This window comes from Trachinotus anak, unplaced genomic scaffold (genome assembly GCF_046630095.1).
Source record: "Trachinotus anak isolate AG129_WGS33_773 ecotype Australia unplaced genomic scaffold, CSIRO_AGI_Tana_v1 ptg000012l, whole genome shotgun sequence".
In the NCBI taxonomy this organism is placed as follows: Eukaryota; Metazoa; Chordata; class Actinopteri; order Carangiformes; family Carangidae; genus Trachinotus; species Trachinotus anak.
In genome coordinates this window covers 23,602,383-23,621,060 of record NW_027273863.1, presented here as the reverse complement: position 1 = coordinate 23,621,060, position 18,678 = coordinate 23,602,383, and the positions used below count along the sequence as shown (strand labels likewise).

The following is an 18,678-nucleotide window of genomic DNA, read 5'->3' as shown; positions in this document are numbered from 1 at the left end:
TGTAATCTCCTCTCTTAAGGAGCTCTTGCCTTCATTAGAAGTAGTCTAGGTCTCTGAAATAGAATAGTTGCCAACAATAATAAAGTGTCCTTGCTCATAGTCGGCTTTGTCGCATTTAAGACACACTTTTTTGAAAAAAACACAACTCCTCTGTGTAAAATAATGAATCCCATTATCACAGAAAATCAACAGTGACATTGTTAAAAAGCCATTAAGCCTCGCTCGCAGGTCCCTCTCCCTTTCTCGTCTTTGACATCCAGACTAATGGCATGTTGGTGACACCCAGCCAATTCATGCAGCAAATGGCTGAGGAATAAGGTTAGCCATAGGTAATCGCTGTTAAACTAGTGCCATTGAGTGTAACTCAAGACAAAGCATTTCCTCATTAAGCTATCCTATATTGACCCTGTAACTCAATAGAGGCCATGAGCGAAACCTTGTAAAGATAGATGTTCTGTTGTCATGACAGTTGGAAGCGAGAGCTCAGGTGCTCATTAAAGGTCCAACCGTGGTGTGACATTCCTAGAAGAATGAGAGCACAGGGTGAGGCGATGCAGTGGTACTTAAACATGAAAGTATCAGCTGATGCTGTTGTAAAAAAAAGCTATTAAATGCAACATATGCCAGCATGTGCTTACACTGCACTGTACACAGCATCAACGCACAATGCATAAGAGCTGGCATGTGATAAGATCATTGGATAAACTCCAAATTGAAATTCATAAATCAGTGAATGATTCTGAGTTTGTATTTACGTTAACGGCTTTTTTTATTCTTATGTGTCCAAAAGCGTTCGTATATTTTTATGTGTTTGTGTCACTGCAGCTGAAAAAAGTCTCCATTGTGCACCCTTTGAAAACCCTGAGGTGAGAGTCACGACTTCTCAGTAAAATAGATAAATGACACTAGGTGGTAGCAGAGCTCCCTCGGGCAGGTGCCGATATACTGCTTCAACCTGTGCAATATGTCTCTTTCACTCTTGATTTATACACTGTATATATAGAGAGGATTCGCAGCTTCTATTGTTCACTGCTGAATGCCAAGGAGTCATTTGTATGAAGGAATGAGTCCATTAAAAGGCTGGGTGAGTGCTTTTTGAGTCCTTGTAAGTTTTAATTAAGGCATTTTGTTTTGTTGATTTTTGGGCTACATGTTTTTTTTAATATCAAAATCTTTTAATTCACCTCCTGGATGGATAAAATGACCATCCACCTATCTGATAATCTGTGCCCAGTGTTATCCAGAATACTTTGTATAACTCAGTCATGAATCCATTAGTATGAGGAAAAGCACAGCACTTAAAGGTGCTGTATTTATGGTGTATAATAGAAAGCAATTACCTGAATCACAGCCTGCAGCTATTTCTCCAATGAAATGTGATGTCTAAGGTGGGAGTTTCACACCGAGTTGGCGTAAAGGGAGAAAAAATGGAAATTGAAGATATTGTAGGATCACTACTTTATTTCAGCCTTTGAATAATTCAGTACAAAAATAAAACAACAAGCAATGTCAAACATTTTCTTCATCTTTTATTATTTTACAGCCCCACAGAGTCAGCGTGAGATTACTTGACAGTGTTTTCTTTTTCCCCTCAGTGGATGTTTCCATCCCCGCAGTCTCGCTGTCAGTGTTGACAAGTGAGATGCTTTTAAAAGTAGTTTGCCACCCTGCGGACAGACTGGATGTTTGGGTTCTCTGCCTGCCACTCCATGTGGGTGCAGTAGTTTCCTCTCTCCACGATGTACATGCGGCCACGGTAGTTAGGCTCCTCATAAAGCACCCAGCTGTTGGGAAAAATAAATAAAAATAATGATGTTTAAATATGCAATATTTAGTGCAAGACAGGGGATAAGAAATGTGTATATGAGGTGGTTTCAGAGTGCTTTAAGGACTTCCTGACTTGGCTTATACACATCTAAATTCATGTTTATGGTTTAAAGGGCAAGTTTAATGACTAAAAACAATAAATGACACATTTTCTCACACAACTTTTGTGGTATGTAGTCGTGCAGATAGATATTTTAAAGCAACTATTGGGTGGGTGGGGGTGGGGGTGGGGTGGGGGGTGGAGGGGGTTATGTTAAGTGCTGAGAGTGGAGAGATGACACGACCCTCCACCTGGATCCAACCCAGGGACATTGCAGTTGGTGGTCAGCACCTTGGCCACCACAACATCCAAACTTTGACATTTCTGATCCCACCGCAACAGGATGAGTGTGAGTGGAATTTTGTTTGTGGCACAAAACTCTTTTTGAAAAATTACATGTAAAAACAATTTCCCAGTTACTTTATTTTTCTCATTATTTTTGTTTAATGTAATTCTGTTTATCTTGCCTTGAGTTATAAGGAGAGGTCTTCCTACCTGTCCAAGCACAAGCTTTTCTTCACTTTAAATTGAGGTAAAAGTGTGTTTGTATATAGGGAATGTCTACATATCATATCTATTACACGCACTGTTATATGCACTATCGGTTCAATTCTTCACTTGATCTTCTTGCACTTATTGAATAGATGTACTAAGTACTTACAACAAGGTCTCGTACAAAAGCTTTAGTGTTGTCCCTCACTTGTAAGTGGCTTTGGAGAAAAGCGTCTGCTAAATGAGAACATGTATTGTAAATGTAACAATTATGACATTTTTTTAAATATGAAAACAAGTAAAAGCAATTAAAACCCAATATTAAGACCTCACTGTGAACAGTTTTCAGTGTACTTCCTTATTTACCAAAGAAATAGTCCCCATTTTGTTTAGTGACGTGCAGAGTAACAGGGACACCGTTTCCTGAAACAGATGCTGCTAATTTAGTTTTTTAAATATCAGAGATGGTGACCATGTAACCACCACAGACAAAATTCATTCGTCCTCACAGCTGAATGTGCCATATATTCAACTATCTGCATGGTTAAATACCAAAAGAGGCATGTGAGAAAATATGCATTTTTTTAGTGTGTGACCTGACTCTTTACCGTTTGAGCTAAGGTCACACAAGTGCTAAAGTTCACAAAAGTACATCCATCAGTGAAGTAAAATGACCCATCAATATTCTAGCAGATGTTGAAAAGTCTTGTGTTCCTCTGTCTTGTGTTTTGTGTGTTGAATCAAACACTTGCTGCAGGGACACATACGCTCCGTCTCCGTAAACCTTGAGGGAGTTGACGCAGCTCTTGGTCAGGCCTCGTGCCTGCAGGAATGGACAGTCGTCGCACAGCTCCACACATTGGCCTGAGAAGTTGTCTCCCTCAAACAGCTCCATCCTGTAGTGCTCTCCATGCTGGGGAGGATAATGACATGCCAGCTCGCTGAGTCATGGCAACAGTGTTTGGTCTCACCTCATTGCAAAGAACCAAGGCCTTTTCCTTGATGTAACAAGGACTGTATTGTGCGGAAACACTTGCACCTATAGAAATCTAAAGGTTAAATATACATTTGGATGAGAAGGTGTATGGCTTCTCTTTCATGGTGTATGCACATCTTGTGAAAAGCTGCAAGTTGCTGCCAGAGAAATTCATCATCCTAAAATCAAGGAATTAAAATAATTCTAACTTTATCTAAAAAACAGATGTGCACAAATGAGCCTCCACATTTGCCAGTCTGCCATGCTTTTTTTTTTTTTAACCAACCAAATATTTGTCTGTCCCTGGAGTCTCACATACAGACACTCTTACCATCCTGATTGGCCTACAGGAGCCCATGTGATCATTATGGGCATTCCAGCGCTGGAATTCAGGGTACTCTCCATGCTCCAGAATGTACTGTTGGCCCTTGAAGTCTGGGTGGTCAAAGCAGACGAAGGCCCCGCTCTCCACACGGACAGAGTTGACCCTGTTCATGAAGCCCCGGTCCTGAAAGTTGTCGCAGTCGCTGCAGATCTCCAGCTTCCTCCCAGTGAAACATTTTCCCTCATAGAACACGATCTGTTTTTTTTTTTTTTTGTGCCACAACAGTGAAGAATAAGATTTTTTTTCCCCCTGATAGACACTTGTATGGAAAAAGGGTTATTTCTGATTAACACTGAGATACAATCAGAAAGATGAAGAAACATGGTTAAATGTAATATCTGAGGTTGGACCAGTCGTCTACATCACTGTCTTTTTGTGATTGACTTTTGTTTGTGAAACACACTGCATAGGTTTTTGGAAAGCCCCCTCTGTGGCTGCATCCTTGTTGTGGTACTCACCTTTCCTGAGTACTGAGACATTTTCCACTGTTAGCTGTTCCAAACTACTGACACAGTCTAAGAGTGGAAATATTTTGGACACCCAGATATATATGGCCAACAGAGAGCGTGGTGGTATCGCGAGGCCGCGGCAACAAAAGCACAACAATGGGGGGTTTAGACATTTTGCCACATGGACAGTTTCCCTTACATGTGCCAGTGCTGATATTGGACTTCTGCTCTAGACGGCAGAACAATAGAGTGGGAGAGATTTTGCTTTGATTGGGCTTTGAGGGTGATGTTGCACTGAGTCCGGGCTGCAGAGTAATATTTGGGTTGTGTCCAGAGTAGGGGAGGCGAGGAGCAAAACAAACACAGGGAGGGAAAGTGTAAATAAAATGGGAACATGTGAAAGAAAAACGATGTGTGGTCCTATGGTGGATTTCGAGCTACTTATCCATGTCTGAGTTTTATTGACAGCAGGGTGAGCACGGCAGCCCAAATGTCATACTCACTCACCAAGCAGATTTCACTGCAGCTTTCTCTTTTTGGATGCCTCTCTGTTGTTGTTGTTGTTGTTGTTGTTGTTGTTGTTGTTGTTGTTGTTGTTGTTGTTGTTGTTGTTGTTGTTGTTGTTGTTGTTGTTGTTTCTCTGCTGCTGATCCAGAGAGGATCATTGGATTCCTGAAAATCTGGGAGGAGAGTCTCAGTTACAATGTGACACACCAACAGATTTAAGGTCAGGCAGGTGGAGCAGGTTACAAAAAACCAGATAAAGCCTTCACGTCCTGTATCTCCATCTCTCCATGTACAGTAGCAGAGATAAAAGAAATTTGAAAATGGCATTTCACAGATTAGTGAGATTGGGGTTTTTGTGTTTGGTCTTTTTAACAGACTATTGGCAGCAATTACACCTGAAGAGGTGTAGAGTCTGTGCAGTAGATTTTAGGATTTAAAATAGATTCTTTATTTTATTTTTATTGTATTTGATCATTTTTCTGTTTTATTCTCTTTCATTAGTTTTAAAATCAAGTGCTACCTCAAGTCAATTCAGACACTATGCTTTGTATTTAGTGAGTCTATTCATGCCTGCTGTCAATAAAGACTACTAAGCCAAAGGTATTATACCTCATATGGGTCAGACATAATCCACCTAAAGCAAACATACTGTACCTTTGACAAATATACTCTTGTCCTCTTAAGGTACAGATCCCACTCATTTAAATCTTTATTTGAGTCTGTGACAAACGAATACATTAATATTTACAAAAGTCTCATAAATTATGAACAGTAGTTGACAAAAGGCGGACAGCTCTTGCATAATGCAGGAATCTGAACATTGGGAAACTCTAACCCCTGAACACAGTGTACCCAAGGTGAGAGAGGTGCTAAGTATATAGACTTAACAGAGATACACCACTTAATGGGACGTTGCCATGACAGGACAAAGTATGAACAGGTATAAAACGAGGCAAAGTCGATGAATACGTCTCAGTCATTGGCAGAAACCAAGACAGACAAATCAGTCAGGTATGTGCAGATGGAACAACATGTTTTCTTTCTTATTTTGTTAATTCAACATTTTCAGTGCTTTTAAAAAAAAAAAGTGTAATAACAATCAATATAAAATGAATATGTGCTAGACATTTCTAGGTATTTTCGATCAAATGTCAATATCACTATCATAAGATCAGAAGTTGTTTCAATTATTTAAACTCAATATTTAAAAAAATATTATATTATATTATATTAATATGTCAGATGCTAAAAAACTCATACGCAATAGGTGATGTGAAATCATGAGCGCTCAAAGTACAGAACATATTGTATAATCAAATCTGTGCTTTATCTCTCACAGGCTGCATTATTGAACAGAACAATGAAGCTGTTGGTCTTGGCTTTAACCATCGCTCTGCTGTTTACAGCTGGTGAGTCTGTCACTGATTCTCCACTGAATAAACACAACCTCTGCTGGGAGATCTGCCTTCTCTTTCCACTGCACAGGAGCAAAATCACAGCAGACCTGTCAGAAACTCAAAGACAGGTCTTTTCACTTCTTATCAGAGAAATGAAAGTAATTATGTAAAAAGCAGTTGAGTGACTACTGATGATCAGAGCACAGTGGCATCCTGAGTCTCTCTTTCCTCTTCCTGTAACATCTAAGTTGACTGAAACAAACCTTAATACTGTGCAACCTTACCGGCCACATTTTAACATAACCGAACAAGAATCACTAAGGCCTGAAAAAAAAAACAATGACTGGAATCATTTCTTGCTGTTTTTATTCCCAGGTGAAACCCTGAACTGCCACCGCTGTGTCCCCAAAAGGGCCGGAGATGCCTGTGAGCTCAGCATGGAGACATGTAAACCAGGGAAGGATGGCTGTGCTGCTGCCAGGTTCCTCAGAGAACCATGTAGGTTTCTCAAATTACTTAACTATTCTATCATTAACCAATACATGGACTCAAGACTGGCAGTATATAAACTACAGTAAAACATAAATATTATCTTTGTTGTGAATACTAGTTAAGTTAAAGGTGTAGTTTGCTGAAGAGGACAAAGGTAATTGCGGTCATGGCGAATTAAGTTAATTGTTTTGAAAAACTTCCACTAGTATATCTCAAGGAAGATTTGACAGTAACTTCCTTAAAATTGCTTAAACAGTATCAGGAAAGGTAAGCAGAACGTCCACTGAATGTGAAATGTTTGTGAATCGTGCAAATATGTGAGAACACACTCCTTTGTTTACTTTCTTAGATGGCCAGTACCAGAAATGCATGGCTCTGTCAGACTGCGAAATGCTGAAGATGAATTCCTACATCGATATAAAGTGTTGCGGCGATGACATGTGCAACACCTTCTAACATTCAATATGAAAATCAAAGAGCATTACAATCTGTTGGAGTGGGAGTAGGCTTGTGCGAGGAATTCATCCCCCAGTGACTTCTGCAAGCTCCGAGCTGCTGCAGGCAGCTTCCTAGTGTGTGAGCGCATGTATGAATTCAAAGAAGCAACATTTAAAAAATCAAATCAAAGAAAATAAACACCGTGAACCTCATCTCCTGTCATGTGCTCATTCTTATGTTTGAAAATCTTTGACTTCTCCAGTTTCTTTTAAGTAAATAACAAAATCTGCCTGTAATGGTCATAAAAAATAGAAGGAATCAGAGGCTTCATGTTCAGGAGTTATTTATACTCTCATTTCCAGCAGGTTGGTTTATTGTGGTGGTCGTTTCCACAGAACAGTCTCTTAAGGGGGCTCCAACATTTCTAATCAGTATAAGAGCAAAATACATCTTTTAACATGATGGATCCTCAACCACTCGCATCATCTGTTAGTCAGCTGTTCCTAAATCATTAGAAAACACAAAGAGGCTGCATTTAGTTTTACTACAAAGAGCTGGAACAAACTTCCAGAAGGCACTGGACTTAGATCCAAGACATAGGTCAGTGTCCAGTGGAAGTATTCACAATCTCTAAGAAACCAAGCTTGAGTGTTTCTGTTCAAATAGCAGAAGGAGTAGGAGGACTTCTCTGGACTTTGAGGTCTTGGGTTCTCCTCTGCAGTGAATGTTGAAGTCCAATGCTCAAAGTGAATATTTGCAGGCTCTGGGAAAGAAGGGTCAGTTGTCAGACCAAATAGCTCATTGTGTATGTATTTGTGAGTTCAACTTTACTATATATAGTTCATGCCTCCCTCTGCTGTTTAAACAGAAACACTTGAGCTCTAGTTCTTAGAAATTTTGACTCTTTCCATCGGACTTTAATATTTAATGCACCTCATAGGGACCAAACCCACAACCCCAAAGCTACCACACAGTCCTCAAACTCCCCGAGCTACCTCACCAGCACAACTTTCTTACTTTCTGTTGAGTCTTTCCTCTGAGTGTGCGATTTCAAAGAACAAGAAGTTTCCTCAGGATCAAACCAATGGATGGTACTGTTACTCATACCTGCTGGCCACCATGATCTACCAATGCTTGTCCCAACTCTCCCTTTGGACAGCACCAAAGGGAAAGAGTCAAAAGCTCATAGAAGAAGTGTGAAACTGTCCTTAACCAACTAGCTCAACATTTTAGAGGACTGCTTGGACGTTCTGATTATGAAGTTCTGTGAATTTTGAAGACCAACACTCAAAGACTCAAAGACAGTAAAGTATAATATATCTTATATTTGTCTGACCAAATGGCTCAGGATGTTAGATGGCTCTTTTTAAATTTAAGGTAGTGGATACAACTTAGTGAATTGTGACTTTTGACAGAGACAAAAGGTCAAAGAAACACTGCTCAAATAGTCCCGACCACATGGCTCAAGGAGACAAAGGACTATTGGCAAGTTTTGAGGTCAAGGGTACAATAATCGTGATGCCCATTAAATACTGAAGTCCAATGTCCAAAGACAAAAGTCAAAAGCTTTGACAAATAGTATGTTGTGTCTGGTCAAATAACTCCCGATGTGAGAGGACCATGCACCGAAAGAAAACATTCAAGGGCCCTAACAAAGTCTTGTCTTTTGACATCAAGGTCAGGGTGTTTGAGGAGTGCCTGGAAGTGTTGAGGATGTGGGTTCAATCCTTATTAGACTCACTGAAGTAGAGTCAGACACACTGAAATGCTCTAAAAAATTTTGCTTGAGGTTGTGGGTTCAGTCTTTTGTGAATTTTGAAATTGAACACAAATGACTCTCAAGAAAGGGCCCATGTGTCTTTAACCTGATAACACTGCACGGCTGTGGGTTTGATCCTTTTTCCAATTTTTGGAGTAAAAAGCCTAAAGTGAAGGCTGAACAGCACAGGCACAAGCTCCCAGAGTAATTGCTAGTGTGGAGGTTTAGCTTGCAAACAAAAGGTGCCAGTGGTGCAGCATCTGGTTAAAATCCTGCTAGTTTTTGATGCCTGGTGCATCAAAAGCAGTCGTACTGTCTATAATTTACAACTACAGAAATTATATCTATTCCCTTTTACTTTACTGAGTCACCACAGAAAACTAAACCATAATTTTATAGAAAATTTGCTTCCTGCTTTCCTTTGTTTATCCTGTTTCTCTTCACAGTAAGCCCTTTGTTTTCTTTATTGCACTGACTCATTAGATTCCTCCCTGCACTTGAATCTTGCACTCTCTTCGATTTATTTAAAACTTGCACGTCTACTGGATTTATTAGTCTTTACATTAATCCTGCAAAGCACATTCAATTATCTTCGATAAATACTAAATAAACATGAGCAAAACTAATGATCCACACTCAAGCCTGCTTTACATAACCACTTTTTGCTTTAATGATTACAATCAAAAACATTTGTACAACATTTTCAACATTAGAAAATGGATGCAGATTTTTTTGGCTGACAGTAACTGCTATGAAAACAAACTTAGGGACAGAGAGGTGGATACTGCGTGGAGATGAAGTAGAAAAAGAGCTGTATGTTGGAAGGACCAAACAGCTGGTGATGTATCAGAAGAAACGTCCGTGTTTACTTCACCATTTTCAGAGCGTATGCATGACAGACATGACATTTCTCCTCTTCTTCTCCTATCTCGTGTTATTTAAACAGATAAGGGCCCATAGCCCATATGGGAGCGGCATAATGAGAAGCTGAGATGCATCAAGCCATTACTGTCTCTGGGCTTACGCTTGTCGTCATTACTGTGCACAGGAAAACATTTTTTTCTGATACACCCAAATGATGTTCTATGTTTTGCATCAGTGCTGAGCACAGAGATGGAGGAGGGCTGGACTGTGTGAAATATTAGACAAGGGAACCACCACTCATCCTTTTTTTTATCAAACACACAAAAAAAAACAAGGATGACAAAAGGAAGAGGAAATACTGATAAATAACAGTGGATTCAGAGCCATAAATAGACAGTATTGGATATTTAGGACCCTGGGGGGTGGAGTCAGCTGAGGTGGAGGAGAACTGGCAGCTAGCCTTCAAGTAACGGGATATCCCAGTGCAGTGTCCTGTGTGTTGATTGGGCGGCTCTACATCATGGAGCAGGAGGTTTTTCCTGGCTGCACGCCGCCGTCCATCTTCTCTGCCTCCAGGATCATCCTCCGGAAAACCTCCACGGCCGTCTGAGAAAAAAACGGGACACACACAAGAGGCCGTCACATGTCTCAGTCACACACCACTTTGAATTTTCCAGCAGCACACACACTACATCCAGTGGAGACTCGCTGGTGTTGGGTACAACAAGAGCTGGCATTGTTTTTATGTGTATTTACACACAGCTGAGCAAATCTGCTTGCTAACTTGATTTTAAGCAGATTAGCTGACTTCCTGAATGTGAAATTTATTTGTGGAAGGAAACACATCCACCAGAAACGGGAAAGAGGGGATCAAAAATCAATTTCTGTTGCACATTTCTTAAGTTTGTTGTTAACTATTAGCATGTGTTGGCTTCATTGCTTACCCTGGATGTAAATGAATAAAATCTAAGGAACAGTGGATACAGTGTGCTGTTTCTTTGAAGCTGTGGTGGATAAACTTTCTTACAATTGTTAAAGCTGCATTCTTGGCCACTTGGGGGCAGCATAACAAGCTGAAGATATAACACTGACATGATCAGTATCATTGTGTTATAAAGGTGATACGGAGAACTTGTCAGCAAACAGTGGCTTGTTTACACATGGAGGAGACATGGAGCAACATTAGCATTTGTGTTTGTGTCCACCTGGCAACTTCAAGTCCAAGATTCACTCTTCCTTTAGCTTTGGTTTGTTCTCATCAACTCCTGAGGTAAATATCTGTCTCTTTAGCTGCTAAATGCTCTGCTGTGTTCCCTCGATAGCTCCTAGCTCTGTGTGCTGTTTGGTGCTGGGAGGCTAGCTAGCATACAGTGGGTTTTTTCCCTGTAAAGAGCTGCCCACTGCAGCTGGAAACAATGGGGGAACCAAACTTTAAACCTCGTCAGTGTTGACACCTCTCAACTGATCCATTGTTGATATGAAAATATTGATTAGTGCATCTTTAAAATTATTTGCAGTTCTGAAATATTTCAGTTCTGGCAACACCTGTAATTACTGGCAGTGGGTTGCAGTCTGTTTAAATGACAGGCTCCATATTTTCTCTTGATAGGACATGTTTATCCACTGCTGGGGTCAGTGGTGTGAGAAATGGAACAGAAGAAGAGCAACTTGTATTGGTTTGCAGCACACACAAACAGATCTATTTAAATATATGTGTGGGTACGCCTTTTGAATCCAGTGCAGATTGCAACTTTACAGAAAGACAACAAGAATGGTCAAAATTTATTCAACGGACGCAGAGATATCCTGACCTTCAATCCCTAGTTTGGGTCAAGCTATAAAAATGCTACATCCTACACTTCCTACACCCATAACGCAACTTGATATCTGGTAAAGGTCTTTCGATTTCCATGTCCTCAAACTGTAAGACAGGTTTTCTGTTACAAATTTGTAGTCTCCAAGTCTCCCTGTGGTATTATTTTTAGACTTTGGAAAACTCCCTTCAGAGCCACAGAAGACATTGTGCAGCTATTTTTACACGCTGTGTAGTAACTCCCCACGACCTCCTTAAGGATTATAACTTTACATGAGACCTAGGTCTTTGTCATCCATCCATCCATCCATCCATCCATTCCTCGTGGGGGTGGGAGGGTTGGGGGGGGCAGGTTGCCAGACAATCACACGTAGAGTCAGACAACCATTCATGCTCACATTCACACCTACGGGCAATTTAGAGCTGCCAGTAAACCTGACCTGAATGTCTTTGGACTGTGGGAGGAAACCCACGCAATTACAGAGAGAACATGTGAAGTCCACACTTAAAGGCCACAGGTTTAGGTTTGCACCTTCATGCTAACCACGTGCCGCTCTTTATCAAAAAGTACTATTCATTTTTTGAGCCTAAAATGTAATTATAACTGTCTTTGTTTCTTTTTTTTTCAAATAGATAGATAAGTAAGCTTTGACAACAATCAAATACAAAACTACTTCCAGGTGAAAATTACCTGTACAGCCGCGGCTCTTACCTGGTTCTCTTTAGCTGAGGACTCCATGAAGGCAGCGTTCCAGGATTCGGCTAATGCTTTTCCCTCTTCACAACTGATTACTCTAAAGAAGAACAAATCCCATAGACAGCAAGAGAGTCAGGATAAAACGCATAAATATTTCACAGTAAGGCTGCAGTGTGAGCTCGGACAAACCCACAGAGTTTAATTCCTTGAAGAAACTGTTCTGCTCTGATACTGTTGACCTGGTATACTGAGTACAAACACACAGAGACCAGCTCCAACATGCTAGCTTGCTGCAATTGGCTGCGGTTTTTATTTAGGTCATCCCTGAACCAAATATTAACATCTGCTCTGTAGTTTTGTTTTGGTCTCATATGTCAGAAATATGGAGTTTTGCATTTCTGCCTCTGGGAGCCTCTAAAAAGACGAGAAACTGAACAGAAATGATGATTAAAACTGTGTGTTTACCTACTGTATAGTGGACCTAATGTACAATTTAAGTGTGTTAGGACATACCGCTCCATATGTAGGTCGTTCTTGTTTCCGACGAGCATAATTGGTACTCTGCATTGGACGGAAAGTAAATGGCAAAATGTCATTTATGCGTGATACATTACATACTGTAGGTCTTGGAGTGCATTAGACAGTAAAAGAAGAACAGGTGACACTCACTGAACTTTTCCCACCATGTCCAACAGTTTTTCATGGATAACCTGTACAACTTCAAAGCTGGAAGAAATGAGGCCAAAGTTTTTTCTTCAGCATTCATAGACTTAACGCAGTGCAACTCATTATACAGAAGGTAACAGATATTTGTTGTCTTTTAAAAAAGGGGATGTAAAAAGCATACCTTTTATTAGATGTAACTGAATAGACCAGAATGTAACCGTTGATATCTATGGAGTAAGTCTGTGGGAAGATGGAGTACTCATCCTATGGAGGCAGAAAAAGATTTGTACAGGTTTGAAGTTGAAGAAATCAGATGTTATAAAGCAAAATTAACAACAAACGTTGAAATAGCATCATCACACCAATCGCACTACATATTTACATTAAAAAAATCAATAAACCACTGACAGGCTGATAACAAGTGCACTGCTTCCTACCTGTCCTGCTGTGTCTACCAGCTGAAGATGGTACTCTTGTCCATTTATTGTGATCATTTTAGTAAATGCTGCAGTTGAGAGAAAAGAGAAATCACAAATTGACCAATAGATATGACAAATTCATGTATTAACGGCTGGAGAGCAAGAAATACAATTTCAAAATAACACAGCCAAAAGCAACAAATACAGTACGAAAAACTCATCTGTTATACAGCCTACTGCTCCCTCATTACTCTTATGTTTTCAGTCTGCAGATCTCGAGATGTACGAGACACAACCCAGTTATGGATCCATTTTGGTTTGCTTGGGACCACTGAGTTCATTCAGCACAGGAATGTCAATATCTGCCTGGAGATGGGTCATACTATCTACAGCGGGACTCAGGGATAGCACTGCCTGCAGCATCTCGCTGATAACGCTGATACTACACTTTATGTTAACCATCCATGGATTATTTATAGACACAGGGCACACGTTGGAGAGAGGCAGTGTGGTATGTGAGTGAAAACATGTTGGCACAAAGAGAAACAGCCTACAGGTAAAAGTTTAGATTCAATTCTCTATAGAGTCTGGGAATATATGTGTTTAGAGGGTTGATGGTTTATTATATGTTCTCTTCTTCAGCAAGATGTAATGTTAAAGTGCCTTCAAGCACAATCCCTCTCTAAGCCAGACAAGTCCATGCAATACAGCAGTCAGAGAGTCAGCAGGGTTTCATTTGGACCCAACATTATACTAATGGATTTCTGAAAAGTTTCTCAAAACAAGGGTCTTGTGACTGAAACTGTGGAAACTGGTGAAATCAGCTGGTGTAGTGTTGTGAACACATTGGTTTAGAGGGAACATTGCACCCTGCTGGGTAACAATTCAGTCATATCATTTCAAATCTTTCAGTTAAATTATATCTGAGTTATAACAGTGCAAACGAAACAAACAACATGTGGCATGATAAAACAATTTAAGAAGATTATTGTCTGCAATTTTGTCACGCGTCACACTTTCCATCCATTCATCATCAGGTTCAATGTGAGTAACGTAGGTTTGAATCAGTACAATATGAAATCTAAGTTATTTGATTATAGAATATTGATTTTAAAATGATATTGTGATAAGGTATTAGAGCTGCAATGATTCATTGATAAAGTGATCAACCTAAACTACTTTGATAAGTGATTCATTATTGAGGTTATTTTTACGCAAAACCCAAAAATGTGGTATCTGGTATCTGTCTGTTGCACGTGATAACAACTAAAACCGTCTCCATGGCAACTGAGAAAGCTGAGTAACCCCATCCACTTAGGAAAGCCACATGATGTATCGGAAAGCTACAAGTAAGTGAACCTTATTGTGAGAAGTTTTTTTTTTTTTTCAAACAGCAATCATATTGATTGCAATCGCACTGCCCAGTCTTGTGTGTTTTGACCATGTATAATCAGTGCTGTTCGACTTTGACCATAAATTAAATATATCTTTAGGTTTTGGAGTGTTGGTTGGAGATTACGACTTTGGGCTTTAAGAAATAGTTTTTCACAATTTTGACATTTTTTTCCTACTGTCTGAATCAACTAATTACTTAATTGAGAAAATGAATGACAGATGAATTGTTAAAGAGGTCAATACTCCAGCAACACTTGCAGTAAATGTAAGAACTATTAGACCAACGCTATTCGGCTTGTGGGCTTCATCGGGGTCATCACGAAACACATCAAGTTACCTGTGATGTGTTCTGTGATGACCCTGTTGAGGGCCACATGCTAAAACATGTCCTTCTCCGTGGACCTTGGAAATAGGTGAAGTTGTGCCAGAAACCTTACTTTGTCTCTACAGATGAACTGATAAAGAAATAATAGTTAGTTGCAACCCTTGACAGATACACTCAGCTGCCAGTTTATTAGGTACACCTTAGCAAAACTAATGCAGTCAAATACAACAGTCAATAAATCCTCTATTAGGTCTATCTAGGCGGTCCTAATAAACTGGCACCTGAGTGTCAAGTTATTAGTCAGGGTTTCCCCACAGTATTTTAAAGCAGAGGCACTTGAAACAAAGACCACCACCTCTAAAATCATAATAAATTAATAGGTGTAAATGTTGGTGAATATATAAGAAAAGGACAGGGAATGTAAGATTGAACCTTTCAAAAGCCACTGTATTTATTGTGGCTGTTGTTGAGACAACAACTCAACCCATGTAACAGATCAAAGAGACGCACAGGATCTGGGTGGTTCAACACCTCAGCTAAACAGTTTCCTGGGGGAAACCCTGTGTCACTGTGCAACAGTCCACTCAATCTCCACTTACTGTTTTCTATTGTTGGGTCATAGGAGTCAACAAACTGGCCCTCCACAAACTGAATTGTCAAAGAGGACTTTCCTGCAAAAAAACAGACAAACAAAAACAATAATAACAATTACAAACCGTGATCATTCACATGTAGGGAAAATTATTGTTAAAAGCTTCATAAGTTTTCAATATATTGGTATTTGCTCATTCACAGCTGAAGATCATGTTCAGTGTACTCAGCAAGAAGATGAAGAAGAGAGGGACTATTTACCATATCCACATAATAATGATAATATAGAAATCCTATAATAATACCAGTAAAGCTAAAACGCACCCACTGAGGTCACATAATACACAAAGCCCTGCAGTAATACCGTGGGAGATACTTGCAAATTGTACAGCGATTGTATCAACTCTCTATAGAGTAGACAACCCGAAACACAATAGAGGTCTCCATGGGAATATTCCACGGGTTTTTTGTTAGTGCTGGCATGCTGGCTGGCTGGCTGGGCCTGCAGTCCTGGTGCTATCTGTCAGGGCCATCTTGCTACCCCCAACATCCTTTTACCGCACACAAACTGCGCTTCTTTGGTTTTTCAGATGCGATAAAATGAAGTGCGGAGTAATGCGTCGAGCCCGGGGGTCCGCCGGGCCTCGACGGGCATGGCAGCCTCTGGCAGCCGGGGTTGAGCTCACTGACATCAACGAATCAATAAGACGACGTGTTACAGTGAAATATCTTTCTTGAACACATCATGGGAGGCCCCATGTGCTGGAAGCGACAAGGCCGTGTCTCACCTGGTGGCGCTCATCCCCCCCCCCCCCCCCCCCCCCGAGATGTTGCGTGACAGATCCTACTCCCTATAATTTAAGTCTATTATAGGAGGCGTAAACCGTCCTCATAATGGACCTAAATTGACCCGAAAGGCCGCTGAAATCTGGCCTCAGCGTCAGATCCGAGGCCCTTCAGGTGTGATTTCCCCCGCACCTCATCTGGTCGGGACTCACCTACGGATCTGTACCCGAGGATGGCGATTTTTCGTGATTTCGGCTGCGGCATATCTCGTCCTGGTTATCGCATCTAGTCCTCGGGGTGCACCGCAACCTCCAACCGGAATGGCATCCAAATTCAAGGGAAGCAGAGATTCGACATACAGCCTCCAGATAACAGCTGGGGTCCTTCTGATTTGCGGGGTTTTTCGGGGAATTTCACGACCAGAGCTTGGAATAAAAATGTTATTTCAGGTCATGTGAAAAAAGCATGGAGTATCTATAGATCTACAATAACTGCGTCACTCCCCTTTGCAATGTAATGAATTAGTAATTACTGCTCCTTATTGATTGGCTGCACGCCGAGTGGAGGCGGGCACTGATGCCTCTTGTAAAACTCTGATTGGATCAGACAGCTGTTCGTCTAGCAACGGTGCACAGTTTCTGAAATATGATTGGCTGTTACAGGCACTATGACGTGCTGGGTTTGCCGGATGCAATGTCATTCATATGTTTAGGGTCAGGGGGCAGGAAAACTGGCCTGACTGAGGAGGACCCCCTTATTTCTTTAATATACATTCACAGTGTAGTAATTCTACTATGAAAACTGCAAGATATGTGTAAAAATATGATAAATCTAAGTAGTTTTAAGGTGACTACATTTAAAACGGGCTTAAAAAATGAAAATAAACTCATAACTGACACCATTAGAAATATAGGCTGTAATAGGCTATAAACTTAGGACCTATAACTACAGCTCAAGTCTTTATGGGAATATTAATAATAGGAAATAGCTGCGGTGGAAGGTAAGTGCATAGGTTCACAGGAGCAGTTATACTTTACTTGAATATTTCCATTTTCTGCTACTTTCTTCTTCACTACAATAGTTTTTGCAAAATCTCACTACACTGATTTTTACAGTTACAGCTGATTTACAAATAAAGACTTTACATTCAAAACACATGAGCTACCAAAATATGACTTTTTTTATTGTTTAAACTACCCAAGAGTTTCTTTAGCTTTGGATGACATCACACAGTCCTCATAAGCAAATGGAGGTTGTATCATGGTATCATGGAGTTGTAGATTCAATTTCCAATATATGGATTTCTCTTAGATGTTGGATTAAAAGTACAATCAGGTCAACATGAATGAGACGTCCTTTAAGTGCAGTTGTCAACTGAGCAAATTCCACCTGCTGATGAAGATCATGTATTGTGATCAAAGGCTGCACAAAAGCCACTCAATGGACCTTGAGATAAGGTGCTAAAGGTGCTAAAGTTAAAATTAGCGTCCACTTTGACCAACATTAAAATATTGCCTAGATCAACAGATGAGTGACACCCTTAAAGGAGCCATTACGCAACATATAATGAATATTTTGAGTGGTCTGGTTCTCTGTATTGTTTTTGAAAATCTGGTTGTTTTAACAACCTGAGGAGAAGTATTTATATCCCATAATTTAACACAAATTACACATGGTAGATTTAGATTGCTAATTCCATTGTAGTATAGACTAAGCCTCTTTAAATTAGCTTGTTTTATATCCCATAAAATGATAATAAACTGTAATAAATGGATTTAAAACATTTTTACTAGAATTAGACCCTGACAGTGTGAGGAAGGTCTTGAAATATCATTTTATCCATCATTTATGGAGATAATTAATGTATAACTGGTGAGTTGAATGTATGACTAAAATGAGGGACATTTAACACAATACTTCTCTACAATCCTGATACTGCCCTCTACAGAAGAAATACTAGCGCTGGAGCAACATGGTCCCAATATAAATATTTAAGAAATACTTAAATAGGAAATACAACAAGAGCACAACAAACCCATACTACAGACACAGTCAGACACATGTGCTGCTCCCCAGAGGGATATTTCTCTAATATAACCACATGATTTTAATTAACAGGCTGTTCAACAGCAAAAAAAAACAACAACAAAAAAACCTCTTGTGCTTGTTTAACACTGGCCAGTAGATGTCCCCATAGTACCATTTATATCTCAGACAGAACCCACTTACAGGACCAGATGACTGTGTGTAAGTGCTCATTTATTCCCATAGAAATATCAACTCCTAATTACTGTTTATTTCAATCTCTTGTTTTTGGTTCTGACCCAGAGATGCATGAAGAACTATTTCTCAAGCTGTGC

The 18,678-nt window shown here is 40.0% G+C and overlaps 3 protein-coding genes across 3 annotated transcripts; 1 reads left to right on the top strand and 2 right to left on the bottom strand.

Moving 5' to 3' along the window:
• Positions 1–1,509: 1,509 nt before the first annotated feature.
• LOC139629055 (gamma-crystallin N-A-like) lies at positions 1,510–4,237 on the bottom strand. Its single transcript, XM_071491403.1, has 4 exons — positions 4,179–4,237; positions 3,667–3,915; positions 3,127–3,272; positions 1,510–1,784 (listed from the first exon to the last, which is right to left on the bottom strand). Exons 1-4 carry the CDS (start codon positions 4,197–4,199, stop codon positions 1,649–1,651), a joined length of 552 nt encoding a protein of 183 aa, XP_071347504.1. The 5' UTR covers positions 4,200–4,237; the 3' UTR covers positions 1,510–1,648.
• A 1,355-nt stretch (positions 4,238–5,592) lies between these two features.
• On the top strand, positions 5,593–7,215 carry ly97.3 (lymphocyte antigen 97, tandem duplicate 3). The gene is made up of 4 exons (XM_071491401.1): positions 5,593–5,687; positions 6,016–6,085; positions 6,449–6,571; positions 6,915–7,215. Exons 2-4 carry the CDS (start codon positions 6,037–6,039, stop codon positions 7,019–7,021), a joined length of 279 nt encoding a protein of 92 aa, XP_071347502.1. The 5' UTR covers positions 5,593–5,687; positions 6,016–6,036; the 3' UTR covers positions 7,022–7,215.
• Positions 7,216–9,408: 2,193 nt separating this feature from the next.
• Positions 9,409–16,815, bottom strand: LOC139629053 (GTP-binding protein Rheb). The gene is made up of 8 exons (XM_071491400.1): positions 16,531–16,815; positions 15,541–15,612; positions 13,240–13,307; positions 12,984–13,066; positions 12,806–12,862; positions 12,650–12,697; positions 12,152–12,233; positions 9,409–10,232 (listed from the first exon to the last, which is right to left on the bottom strand). Exons 1-8 carry the CDS (start codon positions 16,580–16,582, stop codon positions 10,140–10,142), a joined length of 555 nt encoding a protein of 184 aa, XP_071347501.1. The 5' UTR covers positions 16,583–16,815; the 3' UTR covers positions 9,409–10,139.
• Between the last annotated feature and the right edge of the window lie 1,863 nt (positions 16,816–18,678).